This window comes from Rousettus aegyptiacus, unplaced genomic scaffold (genome assembly GCF_014176215.1).
Source record: "Rousettus aegyptiacus isolate mRouAeg1 unplaced genomic scaffold, mRouAeg1.p scaffold_m13_p_10, whole genome shotgun sequence".
In the NCBI taxonomy this organism is placed as follows: domain Eukaryota; kingdom Metazoa; phylum Chordata; class Mammalia; order Chiroptera; family Pteropodidae; genus Rousettus; species Rousettus aegyptiacus.
The window spans coordinates 75,833,133-75,854,530 of NW_023416285.1; the positions used below are offsets into that span (position 1 = coordinate 75,833,133).

At 45.3% G+C, this 21,398-nt stretch overlaps 1 protein-coding gene across 1 annotated transcript in view; it reads right to left on the bottom strand.

Moving 5' to 3' along the window:
- The window catches only part of ANKRD30A (ankyrin repeat domain 30A), a 55,735-nt gene that overhangs the window by 16,797 nt on the left and 17,540 nt on the right, over window positions 1-21,398 (bottom strand). Inside the window, 6 exon segments of the mRNA XM_036226589.1 lie at window positions 256-405; window positions 934-1,000; window positions 1,002-1,115; window positions 3,349-3,459; window positions 5,015-5,226; window positions 14,782-14,953. Coding sequence (XP_036082482.1) covers window positions 256-405; window positions 934-1,000; window positions 1,002-1,115; window positions 3,349-3,459; window positions 5,015-5,226; window positions 14,782-14,953 — 826 coding nt within the window.

The window sequence follows — 21,398 nt, forward strand, 5'->3', positions numbered from 1 at the left end:
ATGAGGCCATTGGGAATGTTAACACTTGACTGCTGGAAATAAATGGATTTGAATTATTATATTATTTTATCTAATAGACAAAAAATATCACCCCTTAAAAAAATATGTACACATATATGTTGTATGTGTATATATGATACACACACATATATAGATACATATATATATACATGTGTATGCATTTAAAATCCACTATATTTCCCATATGTACAGTGCTGAGTTTTAAATATATAAACACAAGTATTTGAAAATGACTAAACAAAATATCTTAGAATTCATTTTCTTAAGAGCTATTTCTATTTCCTTTTGTTTGCAAAGGTGATTGGTCAGGATTACGTCTTGTGGTATTCTGGCATTCTGTTCTCGAGAAAGTTGCCTCTGAGTGGTATTTTGCATTTCTACAACCTAGAGATACATGTCATTAGGTTTTTAGTTTCACGCAATTAGAAAAAAGTCAAAAGCTCAAAAGCAGAACATTAAAAAATATTTAAAGAATAAAGCCATTTTAAGCACAAGGACCTTTATCATCCATGAAAAACTCAAATTTGAATTTAAATGACAGCTAGATTTGTCATACAGCAAAAATACAGGCAGCTATAGTATTATGAAATAAAGACTCTTTATGGAAGATTTGACTAGTTCCATCGCAGTCTCAAGGTAAGTTAGTTTGTATGTTATCATTTAAAAAAGCCCAAATTAACATATATGTTAATGATTAAGCTAAATTTATCTTCCATTTTGTTATTTAGAGAACATATACAGAGCCCTTTTGGATGCCAAGAATTACGACAAATTAATCATTTTTTGTTGCAAATGTCACCACTCACATTTTGAATGAGATAACATTTTGGTTTGTTTTAAACAATAGACCTTAAATCAAAAGATATTTAAAATATTGATAAAATATAAAATTTTTACCAAAGATGAATTTACCTGATTGAAATTGTTCCTTACAGTCTTCAATTCAAAGTCTAATGTTCTAAGAGAGATTTCAAGTTGTTTTCATTTCAACTTCTTTATGATATTGCTCTTCTTTTGTTCTTAACTGTTTCCTAATTCTTTTATAGAGCATCTCAGTATTTTTTCCTTTTTCCTTTTCTTGTTGTAAGGTAAATCTGCAGTTAAATACATTTATCTTAAAATTCATTTTGTTAGAAAATAAAAAGTTCATTTCATGATCTGGTTCTATATATATTGGATCATTACCCTAATAAAATTTCTAAGTTCTCAAAGTTTTTTCTGATCTAGAGATCATGTTTTTATTTCTGAATTCAGTCTTTTCCAAGGATATATAATCTGAAAGGTAGCATTGAAAAACATTACTTATTTTTAGTCAATAGTAACTCTGGTAAATATTGTAGAAAAGGAGTTTGAAATTATTCAGGAAAGGTAGTGTGGAAAATTATCTTTGCTTCCACAGTCCTAATTACTTCTATATTAGGACAGATAATTAATTCAGTTACTCATTAAAAAGAGAAGTCATGTTTATAAACAAGTTTATAAATTCACTAGAAATAAAACTTCTATTTTATAAAATATAACAGTTGCCCCTAAAAAATATTTATAGTGTGAGACAACATCTGCAGATGACTTTTACACAACACATCTGTAGATTACTATAATCCAAGACTAGGCTAAGGAGTCTAATAACTGTCATTCTACATTTTTCATGTTTCTTCTTTTGTAACACTTTCAACTTATCTTGTTGATTATCATCTATTTTATAAATGACTTTAAAATCTTTTTTGGAAAAAGACAGAATTCATATTAATTAAGTCAACAGGAAAGTGTAATATGTGCTTTTAACATGGACCTTTGAATTAATTTTATCTATGTGCAAGACAATGCTGAAAAAACTTATCAGTCATTAATTTCCATTTCACTTTCATTCCATTCATATACTAAGATTAGAACTGAATAATTTCTTTAAGGAATTTGTCCTGTCTTGAGAAAAATAGCCATTTCAGACTCTGTTGGTGGGAATGTAAGTGAACTTCAACTTTCTTGAGAACATTTGGAAATATGGATTAAAGACCTTTTTTTTTTAAAGTACATATACTTCAACCAAAAAATACTCTATTAAAGAATTTATTCAAAGTACATAATTAGGAATGTTAAAACAGATTTATTTAAGAGATAGTCCTTGCAACATTAATTATACTATAGAAAAATAACAACCCAAATTCAATTTGTTAAAGAATGAGGTATTTATACAATGGACTTCTATAAGGCCATTTAAATGATGATTTGAGAGAAGACACACAAACTTATTATTAGAAGTATACACTGTTAAAAACTTTATATATTATTTTCAGGAATTTTATATTCCACTATTGTAAAGTTTTCTTCCCTATAAAATCCCAGAAAGCATATTAGCAATTAAAAATCTTCTCTTGTATATCTGTAGTATAGAAGTTAATCTTCAACTTCCAATCAAAATAGGAGAGTAGGTCAATGTTGTACCTGTCTCTTCTCACGATTACATCAAAATTACAACTAAACTACAGAACAAATGTCATTGAGAATCGCTTGAGGTCTAGTTGAACAAAACTCCTACAACTAAGGATATATAAAAGATGCCATGGCAAGACTAGTGGGAGAGTCAGAAATGGCAGACTGGTCCAACGACCATGTGTGGCAGTTCAAATTCAAGAGAGATATCTTGACTGAGGAGGTCTCTGCCGAAGAGCCCTACACTGGGCTCCCTAGCTCAAGGTTCCAGTGTCAGGAAGAGAAGTCCCCACTAATTCTGGCTGTGAAAACCAATGAAGATTGTGCCTGAGTGAAATGGAGGGTTGCTGGAGTTCCAGGTGTTCCTCTTAAAGTGCCAAAGCATGGACTTATGCGCTGACAGACTCACTTGCTTTGAGCTCTAGCACAGAGGTGGCACCCTGAATTATGTCTAGATATTTGGAGAGGAAATAAATGATCTGGATTTAGGCCAAAGACTGGAGGGGAAGATTTCCACAGACAGAAGTGTTGGCAGAAGCCGTTTTTCTTTGTTGAGGCTTCCCCTATCCCAGTCTGGAGACACAGTGGTCACCATATCTGAGTCTCCATTGACCTGGCAAACACTGTTTGCACTGCCCTGGTGATTCCCTGAGACCCTCCCCCACCCAAATTCTGGGCCCACCCAAGTTGCTTCCAGATTTTCCAAAAATCTCTTAAAGGTTTTCAAACCCAAACAAGCAACATTCGCCCTCAACATACCCTGTACCTCTTGTTAAGCAGCCCCAAGCCCAGCACTTGTGTCAGCTGGCCTCTCAACAATGCTTAGCCTATCCCAGGCACCTCCAACCCAAGAATGCATAACAACCATCTGCAGATGACTTTGTAGCTCATACCAACGGGTCCCAAGCAGGGCACAGGAAGTGGCTGATTTTAGCTTGAAACAGTCCCTCACCAAGGGCCTCAGAACCAATCTGTCCGGTGGCCAGCTTCAGACCACACCAGGGCATCCTGCAAAAAGACACACCAAATTAGAAGACTTGGCTGCCACCTGAACCCTGCTAAAATGAATCCTTTTCTGAAGGGTCAGCTCCTGCATAACAGAACCTCTACTGTAGTAGCAGTTAGTTCTCACATACTATCAGACTGAAGATCAATTCTTCTCATTTACATGCAAATAGCAACCAAGGCTTAACAACAATAGGAGGGTGCATTCAGCCCATACAAAGGACACACCTGGAGTACTGGGCTTAGGTCACCACAGAGACTATGCCACTGGTCCCTATAGGAAACCTACTATATTAGATCACATATTGGGAAACACAGAAGCTCTACCTAATACATAGAAACAAAAAAAGGGAGGCAGACAAAAGGAGAGACAAAGAAATATTTCCCTAATGAATGAACAGAACAAACTCCAGAAAAAGAACTCAACAAAAGGGAGAAAGCCATGTACCAGATGCAGGCTCTGAAACACTGATTGTAAGAATGCTCAATGAACGAACCACCGACACAGATTGCGTGAGACAGTATTAATACAGCGGCAGCCTACTTTTCATTGGTATGGCGGCCCTTGAACAGTCACCCTTTGCCAAGAAAACGGAATGGCATAGCTTCTCCCATGTAGTGTCGTTGACAAAGGTGATGAGAAATGTCTCTGGCGAGAAATTGCTTTCAATCAGTACTTCGATACCCGATTTCATACGTGAGCGGATAAGGTGATGAAGAAAGCCTATAGACGTCGAAGGTATCTGGCAAAGACGTTTTCATAAGGAACTGAAATGCCGTTGGCACCTTCAAGCTGGGATCCAGTCGTGCTTAACCAGCATGTGAGTTCACTCTGCGGAATGATGATGGAGGCTATGGCTGTGAAAGGAGCGACTTCCATTCTGGACACTTCTGTTTCACATGGGTTCCAAACGCATCCAAAAGGGCAAGTAGTAGACAGATGATCGGAATGGCTGGCAGTAATGTTCTTCCAGTCAAGTTGACATCTGTAGTTTGTGATGCAAGTGTGAAAACTTTGAACATTTACAAGGTGTGAAAGCAATGTGGGAAAACCCTCCGGTGTCCTGTTGGAAATCCTTTGAAGTGGGTTTGGTCTGCCACACTTTGCATGGTAGCGTATGAGCTAAATAAAAGCCCTCAAACTGTGTCGATCAACAATGTGGTTAGTTGCTTTAATACGGAGCTTTAGTTGTCATGCGAAAGGGTTAGGGAACCAATACCCTTTAGAGACAGTTCGAAGGATATTGCCAGGAAATCAAGTTTTTGAATAAGTCCATTCTGTAATCCAGAAGGGCAGTGAAGTATCTGGAACCAATAGTGGACTATGCTGGCACGTCTTAACTGGCACTCCAGCAATATGCAAGAACGGATTACAGTTCTTAGCTGCAATTTGTGTAATTCATTCACATTGGAGCAATTGCATTCCCCCAATATTCTTGACAGGAGTGGGATTCGACCTGGTCTGACATGACTCTACCTGTGTTTACCATGCCAATTCTTTTCTGTAGCAAAGAGCCAGTTGCAATCTCTTTTTCGGGATCTATGGTCTTGAACTTACCAAGGCACACACTGCCCGAACAGGTAGTAATGTGGTGGGACCTCGCTTGTCCTTTCAGAAAGCGGCTCTTTGACAGCTCTCCTATTACGTGTGCCTTTGTGGAGGAGAATGGAAAGCTGCAGTTTCCGGTGTGTAGAGTCACTGATGAAGGTGATATAAAAGCTCTCTGGTAAGAAGTTGTTTTTTCTGGTTCCTCCACAACGTGGTTGAATCTGTGAGCAGAAATTGTGATGAGGGGAGAATTAGATGTTGTCGGCCAACTTTCCAAGAGGTTCCTAGGGAACTGACATGCAGGAAACACCTTAAAGCAGCAAGTGAGTTCACACTGCAGAATAATGATTGAGGCCATGGCTGTGAGTTTAGCTGCTTCTGTTCCACGAGTTTTGACGCATCCCATATGGCAACGTAGGGACAGATAATTGGAATTACCAGCAGGATTCTTTCAACAGTCGAGTTGACATTTGTACTGTGTGACGCAGTCCTGGAACCTTTGAACATCTACAAAGTGTGAGAGACATTAGGGAAAACTGTCAGTCTTCCTGTTGGAAATTCGTCCAAGGCGGGTTCAGTCTGCCATGCTTCAGGTGGGAGAGTTTACGCTCATAGACCTCCAACTGTTGCGATCAACAATGTGGTTATACTCAATACAAAGAAGTAGGAAGTTATCGCCTGCCTTGTGGCCAAAGAAGGTTTAAAGACCTTGGGAGCAGACTTGGATCCTGAGTTCAGAAGTAATATGCAATGAGGCTTCCGGGAATAGGGTGGTAATGCCTTGTCGTAGGAAGACACATCGGAGGAAAGAATGAGGATAGAACCCCATGCCTGATCCTTATCAATTCGATTGACAATAGCTGTGATTAATTGACAGCTAGTCCTTTCTCCAAGGATCGCCAATTGGGCCCCTCGTCTCTTTCAATCATGGGCCCTCGAAATCCTTAAGCTCTTTTTAGTGGACCCTTCCTGCCCAGGTCCTTCTGTGATTTCCTTGTTCTCCACACCTGGAATTAACTTAATAACAGAGGAATCTAGGGAGGATACAGCCCAACTCAGAGAAGAAGCTCCAAGGGAGAGCAGGAGGGAGGAACAAGCAGCTGCTGTATACTTCCAAATCACTCAAGAGGCCTGGGGCAAGAGCATGAATATCAGTGACCCGGAAGCTCAGGGCATGGATGAAACTGGAAGCACCCCTTCCCGCAGCACCACAGACCAGGGTGGGGGCAGGTCAGTGATATCCAGTGCTCCAATTCCACAGCCTGTTCAAGCCTTGTGCCCAGGGCTTTTAACATTAAAGGCCAGTTCTTGTCCTGGGAATTCTCTGAAATGTGGTTACTGCATACCTACTGCCGTGCTGTCTGCTAGATGGTGATAATAGCCTTGATCGGGCTGTTGGGAGTGGCTTCATTTCACTATGAGTCTGTCATTGGTGTGTTATGAACTGAAAGTGTCATGCAAGGACTGCCTGGTGCATATGAGGCTCCCTCAATGACCAACCCAATTGGAGCTACCTCGAATGTGTCTCACTACCTTGTGCCAACCTTGGCCCAGGGTGAACAAGAAGGACTGGCTTTCTGCTCTCCAAAGGTCTCAGTGTTCTTGGAGTCCCCAGGAAAATCAAGTTGCATGATGCATGCCGTGTATGCTGCCAGGGGGTCAGAAATTAGCTGCCGGCATGTTTGGAGAACAGCCTCCAAAGCCACATTTTAAACATTTTACAGTGCCTAATCATGGTCACATCTGCATTCTATTTGCACAAATGTCATGAGCTGTTCCCCAGAGGCCGGTGGTTGTGTCAGCAACTGGAGTTTAAGCCTGAGATGGGAGGTTTCCAGACAGCTCTGGGAATTTCAGGTCTGCATTCCACCTCGATCTCAGGCCTGTGCCACTTAGAGTTCCTCAATATCTGGTACATCCTGTGACTGGTCATTTCGAGCATTCCCTTCCCTATAAGGGGAAGGGAACTGTGTCAGACCACAAAAGACAGGGCCCTATGACTTTGCTCCTGTGCGGACTTGAAAAGGAGAGCAAGACACCAACAAGCAAATAAACAAGCAACCCAAAGCAAATCCAGGTCCTCAGACATGAGACCGGTGTCATCAGACACTAAGAGCAGTAGATGGAGAACTACATTTGTTTAAAGGAGCTTAGTATTTGGAAGAATGGGACACAACAGGCAACAAGTGCTGAGCAGCCCATGCAGGTGACAGACGTTGGATTAGAAAGCAGCGCCCCTAACATGTTATAAGGGTGTTAAGATACGTATCCCCGCCAAGTTTCATTGTTTCCAAAGTACAGACCAAGGCAGGTTAGGAAGCGCCAACCGTATTATGGTATTCTCCCTACGACAGTCTTCTAGACACACTGGGACACTGTTGGGATTAGCTGGGATCGTTTTTCATCCTGTCACAGAGCTTCCTAGCAGAGACTACTGGAGTCAGCTGAGTGCCACTTGAACCAAGCGACAGTCTGAGTACCTTAGTGTTTCCTGAGACCATGTTGTTCGATCATGTTGTTCCTGTGGTTTGAAAACAAGAAAGACTCCAAAAGGATGCATTCAACTCCTCCTGAGAAGACTGCTCCTCCAGAGCTGGAAGAAGGATGGGGTAATCCATTCTGAAAAAGAAGAGCAAGAAATATGGAAATGAAAAGAAGGCCGGAATGCTGCTGACAGAAGGACACTCGAGATGCTTTGTCCTTATGTTTAGAAAAGTTCGACCTTGGGAAAAAAAGAACAACCTTGTAGAGAACAAAGGGTACTTGGGAGCCATTTGTTCTGATGGTCTCAGAACAAATAAGATCTCCTGGGGACCCACCCCAGCTGATGCCAACTTTCTCATACTCCTGCTTTGTCGGGATGACTCCCTCTGCAACACTGTCGTGATTGCTCCCCAGAAACAATCCAGATTTTGTAAGGGACAGTACAGGATGTGAGGCCTTCCCCAAGCAAATAATTCTCAGTGGATCCTTGGGTCAATTTTTTCAGACATCAAATGAGAATGGGGGTGGGGGAAGGGATAAAGGTGCCAAAGAATCAATTGTAGACTACTGGATGTGGCAAAAACTCTGGGCCCACTGCTGAGTTTTCTTTATTTTACACATATTATATTAGGCCACTGGAAATGTGGGTCATCTCGAACACCCTTTTGCAAGATAACGAGAAATTCCATATGTGAAGGAGAAAGGAAAGGTGAAGTCCGAGGAGGTCACTGTGATAGGTCCCCAACTCACTCCGAGGAAAACATCTCAGGGACACCCACAGCTGGTACCTTCCTCAGCAGTCTGGGCCCTGGGGCATGTTTGGCCTGAGGAGGTCAAGGCCTCCCTTGATCCCCAATGGTGAGAGTGTCAGCCACCTACTGAGGACATGAGGTTCTGGTTCTGACATGAATGATGGCCTAAGCAGGCTGTGGGCAACCTGATGGATGTGGGGAGGCAGCTCATAAAGCTTCATCTAATGTATCTGGGTTCAGGTGTGTAGGGAGTTGGGATGTTATCTGATGAGTTTCCTTATTTAACTCGCACAAAGTAGATGCATAATGTGCCTATGACATTAAAAAATGAAATATCATAGAACCCTTATAGAAATGTTCAAGCATGTACAACAGGAGGCTGCTCACATACTTCCACAAGCCTGGACATCACGCAACCACATTTCTATCTCATACACATTTAGACACACACACACACACACACACACACACACACACAGACATGTTGAACTCTCAGCCAGAAACCTATTTGATCTCAGTACTTTAGAGAGAGAGGGAGACAGAACAGGTCCACCACAAGCAAGACTGACTGCAACAGTGATGGAAGCCATGGCTTTATCCCTTGGATACAGACACATGAAGACACCTGATGTCAAGGAGTCCTCTCAGCTTTGCTCTCAAAGCCTCTGGAGGCCTTTTCCTTTAATGCCCTTCAGAAATGGGTCTAGCTTGGTCTCCACAGCCTTGTGACTTTTTGGCCTCAGGAGGAAAGGGAATGTGCCTGAAAGCATGGCCGGCAGCATGGACGTGGGGTATCATATTTTGAGATTCTGGCTAGGCCTAATAACATATGACCAAACATGTGTCCCCAGGAACAAGGCCCTGGCTCTCCCAGCCTGGCTGGGCAGTGGGCTGACAGCAGCCAAGGTCCCAGCGCAGGGTGCTTGCTGGTGGACCAAAGGCCTGTTGTTGCCAAACAGATTGTACAAGATGATTTTAGGTGAGGAGAGAATGGGCTACTTGTTTTGGAATAGGTAGATTAGGATCACTAGAGTGTAGAGGAGGAAAGAAAGGTGGTGAAATTGGAGGAGGGAGGGCGGTATAACTGTCAGTAAGGTAGTACGGATACCTGGAGTAGGAAGGGAATGCACTGTTTGGAGACCGAAGAAGGTGGAAGGACTCTGGGAGCACACTTGGTCCCTGAGGTTAGAAGGAATATACAATGAGGCGTATGGGAAAAGAGTGGTGCTGCTGAGTCATGGAAAGACACAGCGGAGGAAAGGAGGAGGAGAGAACCCCAGGCCTGACCCTAATGAATTCAAATGATAACAGTGATTAATTGATTAATCGATAGCTAGTACTGCCTCTAAGGAGCACTGATTGGGCAATTCACCTCTACCAATCACGGGGCCTGGAGAAGCTGTAGTGCTATCTATTGCCCACTTCCAGCCCAGAGCCCCCTCTGGAGTTGCCAAGCGCCCCAGGCCTGGCAGTGACTAGTTTACAGAAGAGTCTAGGGAAGAGAGAGTCAGATTCAGAGAAGAATCTTCAAGGGGAGTGGGAAAGAGAAACAAAGGGCTTGTCTTTACTTCTGAATCACTCTAGGGGCCTGGGGCAAGAAGATAAATATTGGTGACCCGGAATCTCAGAGCAGGAATGAGACTGGAAGCATCCCTGTCCTCTGTCCTGCAGACCTTTAGGAGTTTATGCAGGTGCCAAGTGCCATGATAGAGGGAGGGCAGTGACTCTCAGACTTCCCAATTCCAGGCCCTGTCCAGACCTGTTGCACAGGGCACTTGACAACAAGGACAGATCTTTTCCTGGGCCTTCTCTGAGACATGGTTACTTTATATCTACTGACAGGCTGGCTGGTGAGTGGTGATAAGGCAGTGGTGGGCAGTGGTCTCATTTGACTGGGAGTGTGTGATTGGTGTGTCCTGAACTGAAAATGTCAAGCCGGGACTGCAGCATACTTATGAGGCTCTCTCCACAGCCACCTCCTGCTGAAATGGCCATGAGTGTGTCTAAACACCTTGTCCATAGCCTCAGCCCAGAGCGAAACATAAGGACTGGTTTTCTACTCTGCACAGGCCTCAGTGGTCCTGGAGTCCCCCAGTAGCAGCAAGGCTCAGGACTCTTTCCCTGTTCACTGCCAAGGGTCAGACATTAGCTGCTGGCATGTAGGAGGCCAACCTCCACTGCTACACATTAACCTCTTTGGCCTCCCTAATCATTTTTGCAGCTGCATTCAATTTGCACAAATGCCATAAGCTGCCTTTTTGGTCCAATAGATGGGTCAGCCACTTGTTTTTAAGCCGGAGATGGGAGGTCTCCGGACAGCCCTGGAAATTTCAGAGCTGTGTTCCGCCTGGTTCTTAGGCCTGTGCAACTTACGAGTTCCTAAAAACGCCTGTGCATTTTATGACTGGCCCTTTTGAGCAGTACAAGGGAAGTGAACTATGTAAGACCGTAAGGGACAGGGCCCTTGTGATTTCACTCCCATGTGCATTTGAAAAGGAGAGCAAGAAACTGACTTGCAAACAAACAAACCAAAGCCAATTCAGAGCCTTAGACATGAGACCCGTGAGGATCAGAGAATAAGGGCAGTAGAGGGAGAACGACATGTGTGTAAAGGGGCTCAGCATGTGGGAGAAAGGGACACACAAGGCAGAGGGTATCAAGAAGCACAAACAAGTGACAGATGTTGGAATAGAAGGCAGCACCCCTGACATGTTGGTAAGGGTGTTAAGCCTAGCAGCCCCACTGGATTTCACAGAGTCCAGTAGACAGACTGTGGCAGGTTTGCAGGCGCCAAACCTTAGTCTTGTATTCTCCTGACAACTGATTCCTGGAGACGCTAAGACATTGTTTGGATTTGCTGGGATCATTTTCCACCCTGTCACAGAGCCACCTAACAGAGACTATTGGATTCACTTGAATGCAATTTGAAACTGTGTGGCAGTCCCACTGCATTTTTTCCTGAGACCATGTCCATCATATTGCTCCTGTGTTTTGAAAATGAGAAGGACTCCAAAAGGATGCATTCCACTATTTCTGAGGAGTCAGCTCCTCCAGAGCCAGAAGAGGGACAAGGTATTCCATTCTGGAATAGGGTTGAGAAATTAGGGAAATGAAAATAACACCAGGGCACTGCTAGAAGAGGGACACTTGGGAGGCTTTCTCCATATATTTAGAAAAGTTTAACCTTAAGATCAATAAACAATCTTGTTGAGAGCAAAGGGTACTTGGGAGCCATTTCTTCTGTTGGCCTCAGGCTAAAGGTCTCCCAGGGAACCCTGCAGATGCCAAGTTTCTCATATTCCTGCACTGTCTAGGTGATTCCCTCTGTCTGAAACTCTGTTGTGATTGCCCCTCGAAAAAATCTGGATTCCTTGAGGGATACTACAAAATGTGAGTCCTACTGTGATGCCAACAATGCTCAATGGATGTTTGGGTCAATTCTTTTCAGATTCAAATGAGAATGGGGGTTTGGAAGGTGCCAGAAAATCAATTACTGGCTGCTTTGTTTGGCAAGAACTCTGGGCCCGCTGCTGAGTTCAGTGGACTTCACAGATGATATGCCTGGCCACAGGAAGTGTGGGTCACCTCCTATACCCTTTTATAAGCTGATGAGAAATTTTATATGTGAAGTAGATAGGGAAGGTGAAGTCTGAGTTCACCTTGGAGCTAGCAAAAGTTCCCCTACTCATTACCGAGAAAAACGTCTGAGAGACACCACAGCCAGGCCCCTACACAGCTTTCTGGGTCCTGGGCCGAGCTGTGGTCTGAGGAGAACTGGGCCTCCCTTGGTCCACGATGCTGACAGTGTCAGCCACCTCATGAGAACAGGAGATTCTGATTTTGACATGGATGCTGGCTGAACAGGCTGCGAAGAACATGATGGTTGTGGGAAGAAAACTAAGGAAGCTCCATCTAATGAATCTGGGCTAAAAATTTGGGGGGATAGGGATCTTACGTGGTGCATTTCTTTATTTTACTCACACAAGTGGATGCACAATGTGCCCATGACATTAAACAAATGTGCATTTCATAGAACTCTCATAGAAATGTTCAAACACTCACAAAATGAGGCCACAAACATATTTCCACAAGCCTGGAAATCCACAAGCACATGTCTATCTCACACAAATTTAGACAGACACAAACACATCCACACACAAACACACACACACATACACACACATATAGGGACACTGTAAATTCCCAGTAAGAAGCCTATTTCAGCTGAGTACTTTAGGGAGGGAGGGAGACAGATCATGTCTACCACCCACAAAGGCATCTGGGACAGTGAGGGAAGCCGTGGCTGTATCCCTTTGATACAGACACATGAAGATCCCTAAACTTAAGGAGGCCTCTCAGCCAGGCTCTTCAGGCCTCCAGAGGCCTTTCCCTTTGATGCACTTCACAACTGGGCTTAGCTAGGTCTCTTCAGCCTTGTGACTTCCTGGCCTCAGGAGGAAAGGGAGTGGGCCTGAAAGCATGGCTGGCAGCAGGGACGTGGGGTATGGCATTCTGAGGTGCTGGCCAGGCCTAATAACATATGACCCAAAACTCTACCCCTGACTGCCCCAGGCTGGCAGGGCAGTGGACTTGACAGTAGCCAAGGTACCAGGAGCAGGATGCTTGCTGGTGGACCAAAGATCTGCTGTTGAAAAACAGACTTTCCAGGGTGAGGGTGGGGGAAGGAAGAGTGGGCTGCCTGTGATAGAATAGTTAGGTGAGGATCACTGGTGTGTAGAGAGGGTAAGGTAAATAGTCAAATTGGTGGAGGGAAGATAGTAGAACTGACAGCAATGGAGTACAGATTTGTGGAGTAGGAAAGGAATGGGCTGCCTCTAGAACAGAAAATGGAAGGAAAAGTAGATTTGGATCCTGAGGTTAGAAGGAATATGAATGAGGCATCTGGAACAAGATTGATGATTCTGAGTCATGGGTAGACACATTGGAGAAAAGAAGGAGAAGAGAACCCCAGGCCAGACCCTAAACGCTTTGATGGACAACAGCTCTGATTAATTGACAGCTAGTACTGCCACCAAGGAGTGCTGATTGGCAACTCACCTCTGCCAATCATGGGGCCCAGAGAAGCTGAATCCTTTTGTCTTGGCCTCTTCCCACCCCGAACTCCCCTCTGTTGTGTCCAAGTACCCTAGTACTGGCAGTGACTAGTTTACAGAAGAGTCGAGGAAGGACCAAGCCAGACTCAGAGAAGCTCCAAGGAGAGCAAGAGAGAGGAACAAGTGGCTCGTGTTCAATTCTGAATCACTCAAGAGGCCTGGGGCAAGAGTCTGAATATCAGTGACCCAAAAGCTCAGAACTGGGGTGAGACTAGAAGCACCTCTGACCACTGCCCCGCAAACCTTTAAGGGTTTACGCAAGTGCCATTTCCTAGGGTGGCACAGTGTAGTGATTACCAGATTTCTCAATACCAGAGCCTTTCCAGGTCTGGTACCGAGGGCATTCAACAAACAATACCAGCTCTCATCCTGGGCCTTCTCTGAGACATGATTACTTCAGATCTACAGACTTACTGGCTGGTAGGAGGTGATAACGGCTTGACCCTGAGAGGGGCAGTGACCTCATTTCAGTGAGAATGTGCCATTGGTGTGTCCTGAACTAAAAATATCAGGGCAGGACTGCAGCGTATATATGAGTCTCTATTAATACCTGACCCCTCCCGGAGTGGGCACAAGGGTGTTTCTACTTTGTCTCTTCTTCAGCCCAGGGTGGACCAGAGAGACTGGCTTTCTACTCTTCACAGGACTCAGTGGTCCTGGAGTCCCCCGGAGAAGCAAGGATCAGGACGCTGTCCATGTCTGCTGCCAGGAGTTCAGCCATTAACTTCAGGCATGATGGCAGGCCAGACTTCACTGCTACAGAATAACCTCTTTGGCCTCCCTAATCATGGTGGCATCTGCATTCTATTTGTACCCGTGGTCAGTTGATACAATGATGTTTAGGCTGGAGACGTGAGGTCTTTGAACAGCCCTGGGAATTTCAGAGCAGCAATTCAGGTGACTGGCCATTTCCAGCAGTCCCCCACCCCATCAATGGAGGGGAACTATGTCCGACTGCAAGGGACAGGGCCCTTATGACTTCGTCCCATGTGGGCTAGAAAAGGAGAGCAAGACACCGACAAGCAAAGAAACAAACAAACAAACCAATGCCAACTCAGAACCTCAGACATGAGACTGGTGTGAAAAAGAGACTAAGGACAGCAGAGGGAGAACAATGTGTGTGTAAAGAGGCTCAGCATTTGGGAGAAAGGAACACACCAGGCAGCGGATGCTGAGAAGCACACGCAGGTGACGGATGTTGGAGTAGAAGGCAGTGTCCCTGAGATGTTATATGAGTGTTACCCACATAACCCCTCTAGGTTTCATCGAGTCCAATGGACAAACCACGGTAGGTTTAGAGGCACCAAACCCTAGTCTGGTATTCTCCTGACGACAGACTTCTGGACACACTGGGACATTGTTTGGATTAGCTAGGATCGTTTTCCATCCTATCACAGAGCCGCCTAGTGTAGACTATTGGAATCACCTGAGTGCCATTTGAATTGGTGCGGCAATCCATGTGCCTCAGTGTTTCTGAGGCCATGTCCACTTCATTGATCCAGTGTTTCAAAAAACGAGAAGGACTCCAAAAGGATGCATTCGACTCTTCCTGTTTATTCTGAACCTCCAGAGCCAGTAGAATTACAGGGTAATCCATTCTGAGAAAAGGGAGCAAGAAACAGGAAAATGAAAAGGAGGCTTGGGCACCGCTTCCCCAATATGTTTAGAAAAGTTCAACCTTGGAGAACAATGAACAACCTTGTCAAGCACAAAAGGTACTTGGGAACCATTTTTTCTGATGGTCTAGGGCTAAATAAAGTCTCCCAAAAACTCCAGCAGATGCCAACACTCTCATACTCCTGCCGTGTGAAGGTAATTTCCTCTGAAACTCTATCGTGATTGCTACCCAGACACAATCTGCACTCCTTAAGAGACAGTACAAGATACGAGGCCTTCCCCAAGGCAAACAATGCTCAATGGATCCTTGGGTCAATTCTTTTCAGAAATCAAATGAGAATTGAAGTGGGGGAGGAAGGATGGTACCTGAGAATCAATTGCTGGCTGCTGCATGTGGCAAAGACTCTGGGCCCACTGCTGAGTTCTGTGGAATTTACTCATGATATTTCTGCACACCCTTTTACAAGGTGACAAGAAGTTCCATATGTGAAGTAGTAAGGGAAGGTGAAGTCCATGATCATTTTGGCACTAATGAAAGGTCCCCTACTCACTACCAAGGAAAATGTCTGAGAAGCCACAGCCAGTCTCATCCTCAGACCTCTGGGCATTTGTCCGACTTGTGGCCTGAGCAGAACTAGGCCTCCCTTGGTCCCTGATGGTAAAAGCCACTTGCAGAAACAGGAGATTCCAGTTGTGACCTGGATGCTTGTCTGAATGTGGGCACCCCAATGGTTGTGGGGTGACAGCTAATGAAGTTCTATCTAATGAATCTGGGTTTGGGTAGTGGCGGCATGGGATCTTATCTGGTGTATTCTTCACTTTACTCACAAACATGGATACACAATGCATCCATGACATTAACAAAACGTGAATTTCTTAGAACTGTCATAGAAATGTTCACGCAGGCACAACACAACGGCCACCACATTCTTCCATATGCCTGGACATGACACAAACACATCTCTTTCTCACATAGATTTAGACAGAGACAAACACATCCACACGTACACACACACACACACGTACACACACACACACACACACACACACACGCAGAGAAGCTGAAGTTCTGAATGGTGGCCCTTTCCTGCCCAGATTTCTACTCTGCAGTTTCAAAGTGCCCAAGGCCTGACAGTGATTAGTTTACAGAAGAGTCTAGGGAGGACAGAGCTCAGTTCTTTAGAGAGAGAGGGAGACAGAACAGGTCTAACACACCCAAATTTGTCTGGAATAGAGAGTCAAACCATGGCTACACCCCTTTGATACAGACACATGGAGACCCACAAGGTCAATGAGGCCCTTCAGCCAGGATCCTTTCTCTTTGACACTCTTCACAGCTGGGCCCTGCTCAGTCTCCTCAGCCTGAGGAGTAAAAATAGTGGGCCCGAAAGCATGGCTGGCAACAGGGAGGTGGAGTATTGCCTTCTGAGGTGCTGGCCATATCTAATAACATATGACCCAAACCTCTGCTCCCAGGACCCAGTCTCTGGCTGCCCCAGCCCAGTGTGGAAGTGGACTTGACAGCAGCCACGGTCCCAGTAGCTAGGTGCTTGATGGTGAACCAAAGGCCTGCTGTTGCCAAACAGACTGTCCAGGGAGAAGGTGGGGGAGGGGAAGATCAGCTGCCTGTGTTGGAATAGGAGGTGAGGATCACTGGTGTGTAGAGGGGACATGGAAGGTGGTCAAATGGGATGAGGGAAGGTGATAGAACTGGCAGCAAGAGAACATGTATACATTGAGTAGGAAGGGAATGGGCTGCCGGGAGGCTGAAGAAGGCAAAAAGACCTTGGGAGCAGACTTGGATCCTGAAGTTATAAGGAATATGGAATGAGACGTCTAGAAAAAGAGTGGTGATGCTGAATCATGGGAGGACACAGCAGAGGAAAAATGGCATAGAGAACCCCAGGCCTTACCCTCATCAATTCGATGGACAACAGCCATGATAAATTGACAGCTAGTCCTGCCTCCAATGACGGCTGATTTGACAACTCACCTATGCTAATCATGGGGCCTGGAGAAGCTGAAGTTCTGAATGGTGGCCTTTTCCTGCCCAGATTTCTACTCTGCAGTTTCAAAGTGCCCTAGGCCTGACAGTGATTAGTTTACAGAAGAGTCTAGGGAGGACAGAGCCAGATTCAGAGAAGAAGCTTCATCAGGGAGTGGGAGGGAGGACCAAACAGCTTGTGTTCACTTCTGAATCCCTCCAGAGGCCTTGGGCAAGAGCATGAATATCATTGAAAAGCTCAGGGAAGGTGTGATACTGGAAGAACCCATGCCCGCTGCCCCGCAGACCTGTAGGGGTTTATGCAGGTGCCATTTCCCAGGGTGAGGGAGGGCAATGACTCCCAGAACTCCCAATTCCAGGCCCTTTCCAAGCCTGGCACCCAGGGCATTTGACATAACAAGGCTTGTTCTTGTCCTGGGCATTCTCTGAAATGTGGTTATTTTGTATATACTGACAAACTGGCTGGCAGGTAGTGATAACTTCCCTGACCAGGCCATTGGCAGTGGCCTCATTTCATTGTGAATGTGTCATTGGTGTGCTCTGAACTGAAAATGTCAGGCCAGGACTGTCATACATATGTGAGGCTCTATATTACCAACACGTCATGGAGCAGCCTCGAGTGTGTCTCACCACCTTGTCGCCAGCCTCAGCCCAAGTGTACCAGAAGGAATAGCTTTTTACTGTCCACAGGACTAGATGGTTCTGGAGTCCCCAGGAGAAGTAAGACTCAAGACACTTGCCAAATCCTCTACAAGGGGGACAGCCATTAGCTGCTGGCGTGTTGGGAGGCCTGCCTCCACTGCTACGCAATAACCTCTTTGGTCTCCCTATTCATGGTCACATCTGCATTCTATTTGCACAAATGCCATGAACCGTCCCCTTTGGGCCAATTGCCAGGTCAGCAACTGGTGTTTAGGCCGGAGACAGAGGTCTCCTGAGAGTCCTGGGAATTTCAGAACTGTGTTTTTCCTGGATCTCAGGCCTGTGCCACTTAAGAGTACCTAAACTCACCCGTATCTTTTTTGACTAGCATATTGGAGTAGTCTACCTCCTAGTCAAGGGTAGGGAAATATGTCAGAATGCAAGGGACGGGGCCCTTATGATTTCGCTCCCATGTGGCCTTGAAAAGGAGAGCAAGACAATGACAAGCAAACAAACAAACAAACGAAAGCCAATTCAGAGCCTCAGACATGAGACAGGTGAGAATCAGAGCCTAAGGCCAGTAGAGGGAGCATAACATGTGTATAAGGAGCTCAGCATTTGGGAGAAAGGGACAACCAGGCAGTTGGTCACGAGCAGCCCATGCAGGTGATGGATGTTGGAGTAGAAGGCTGTGCCCCTGACCTGTTGGAAAGAATGTTCAGCCATGTATACCTGCTAAGTTTCATTGAGTCAAATGGACAGACACAGCAGATTTGGATGTGCCAAGCCCTACTCTGATATTCTTCTGATGACAGACTTCTGGGCATACTGGGACATTGTTTGTATAAGCAGGTTTGTTTTCCATCCTGTCACAGAGCCGCCTAGCAGAGATGATTGGAGTCATGGTTTGAAAGGGTAGCAGCAGTCCCAGTTCCTCAGTGTTGCCTGAGACCATGTCCATCACGTTGTTCCTGTGTTTTGAAAACAAGAAGGACAAGGAAAGATTGTGTTTTACTCCTCCTGAGAAGTTGGATCCTCCAGAGTGGAAGAGTAACAGGATAATCCATTCTAGAATAGAGGAGGGAGAAGAAGGATAAGAAAATAAGGTTGGGATGCTGCTGACAGAAGGACACTCTGGAGGCTTTCTCATTATGTTTAGAAAAGTTCAACCTTGGAGGACAATAAATAACCTTGTTGAGAGCAAAGAGTACTTGGGAGCTATTTGTTCTGTTGGCCTCTGGCCAAATAATGACTCCCAGAGACCCCAGCAGATGCCAACATTTTCATATGTCTAACCTGTCAAGGTGATTCCCTCTGTCTGAAACGCTATCATGAATCCTCCCCAGAAACAATCCAGATTCCTTATGGGACTGTATAGGATGTGAGGCCTTCCCCTAAGCAAACAATGCTTAATGAATCATTGGGTCAATTCTTTTCAGACATCAAATGAGAATGCATTTAAGGAAGAAAGAAAAGTGCCTCAAAATCAATTGCTGGCTGCTAGGTGTAGCAAAGAATCTAGGACCACTGCTGAGTTCTTTGGAATTCACACATGATATGCCTACCCACTAGAAAAGCAGATCACCTCACACACCTTTTTATAAGGTGACAAGAAATTCTATATGTGAAGTAGAAAGGGAAGGTGAAGTCTGAGGTCACCTCAGACCTATTGAGAGATCCCCACTCAGTTCCCTCCTCAGCAGTCTGGACCCTGGGCCAAGCTGTGGCCTGAGGAGGTTATAACAGCCTGCTGGGTGGTTATAACAGCCTTGACTTGACCTTGGGCAGTGGCCTCATTTCACTGTGTGTGTCATTGGTGTGTCCTGAACAGAAAATGTCAGGTCAAGATTACATATAAGGCTCGATCAATAGCCAACCACCCTTGCAGTGGCCACGAGTGTGTCCCATGACCTCATCCCCAAGCTTAGGCCAGGGTCAACCTGAGGGACTGATTTCTACTCTCCACAGGCCTAAGTCATCCTGGAATCCCCAGGAGAAGCAAGGCTCAGGACTCCTGCCCTATCTGCTGCCAGAGAGTCAGCCATTAGCTGCCAGCATGTTGGGAGGCTGGCCTCCACTGCCAGGAATTAACCTCTTTGGCTTCCCTAATCATGGTCGCAATTGCATTTCATTTGCACAAATGCCTTAAGCTGTCCCTTCTGTGCCTGTGGCCAGGTCTGCCACTGGAGTTTAAGCCAGAGATAGGATTTCTCTGGATTGCCCTGGGAATTTCGGAGCTGTGTTCTACCTGGATCTCACGCCTGTGCCACTTAAGCGTTCCTTACCTGGCTTGTACATTTTGTGACTGGCCCTTTCAAGCAATCTCCCTCCCCATTGAGGGGAGGGAACTATGTCAGACCACAACGGACAGGGCTCTTATGATTTTCTTCCCATGTGGACTTGAAAAGGAGAGCAAGACAATGACAAGCAAACAAACAAATAAACGATAGCCAATTCAGAGCCTCAGACATGAGACCGATGTGGATCAGAGAATAAGGGCCGTAGAGGGAGAATGACATGTATGGAAAGGGACTCAGCATTTGGGCAAAAGGGACACACCAGGCAGCGGGTCCCAGGCAGCCTACACAGGGGACGGATGCTGGAGTAGAAGCCAGCATCCTTGACATGTTAGTAAATGTGTTGAGCCACATAGCCTGGCTAGGTTTCACTGAGTCCATAGGACAGACCACAGCAGGCTTGGAGGCACCAAACCCTAGTCTCATGTTATCTTGATGACAGATTTCTGGACACACTGAAATATTGTTTGGATTAGCTGGGATTGATTTTCATCATGTCACAGAGCCGCTGAACATAGACTATTAGAGTCATCTGAATGCCCTTTGAAATGAAGTGGCAGTCCGGTGCCTCAGTGTTTCCTGAGACCATGTCCATCACGTTCTTTTGAATATGGGAAGGACTCCAAAAAAATGCATTCAACTCTTCCTGAGAAGTCGATCCTTCAGAGCCTGAGGAGAGACAGAGTCACCCGTTCTGGAATAGAGGAGCGAGAAAAAGGGAAATGAAAAGAAGGTCGGGACACTGCTGACAGAGGAACACTCGGGACACTTTCTCAATATGTTTAGAAAAGTTTAACCTTGGAGAACAATGAACCGCCTTGTCAAGAACAAAGGGTATTTGGGAGCCATTTGTTCTGTTGGCATCAGGCTAAATAAAGTCTCCAGGAGACCTGGCGGATGCCAACTTTCTCATATTACTGATTTTCTCTGTCTGAGGTGATTCCCTCTGTCTGAAACTCTATCGTGATTGCACCCTAGAAACAACCTGGATTCCTTATGGGACGATACAGGATGTGAGACTACCACAGTGTTCACACAATGCTCAATTTTTTTTTAGACATCAAATGAGAATGGGAGTGTTGGAGGGAGAAAGGTGCCTGAGAATCAGTTGCTGGCTCCTAGGTGTGGCAAAGACTCTTGGGCCACTGCTGAATTATCTGGCATTCATACATGATAAGTATATCCACTGAAAAGGTGCGTCACCTCACACACTCTTTTACAAGGTGAGAAATTCCATATGTGAGTAGAAAGGGATAGTGAAGTCCATGGTCAACTTGGAGCTAATGAGAGCTCCTCTACTCGCTCTGAGGAAAACATCTGAAAGTCGCCACAACCAGTCCCCTCCTCAGCAGTCTGGGCCCTGGGCGAAGCTCTGGCCTGAGGAGAACTGGTACTCCCTTGGTCCCCGATAGCGAGTGTATCAGCTACATCCCGAGGAAAGGAGACTCTGGTTCTTAATTGGAAGCTGGCATGTTGCGGGCA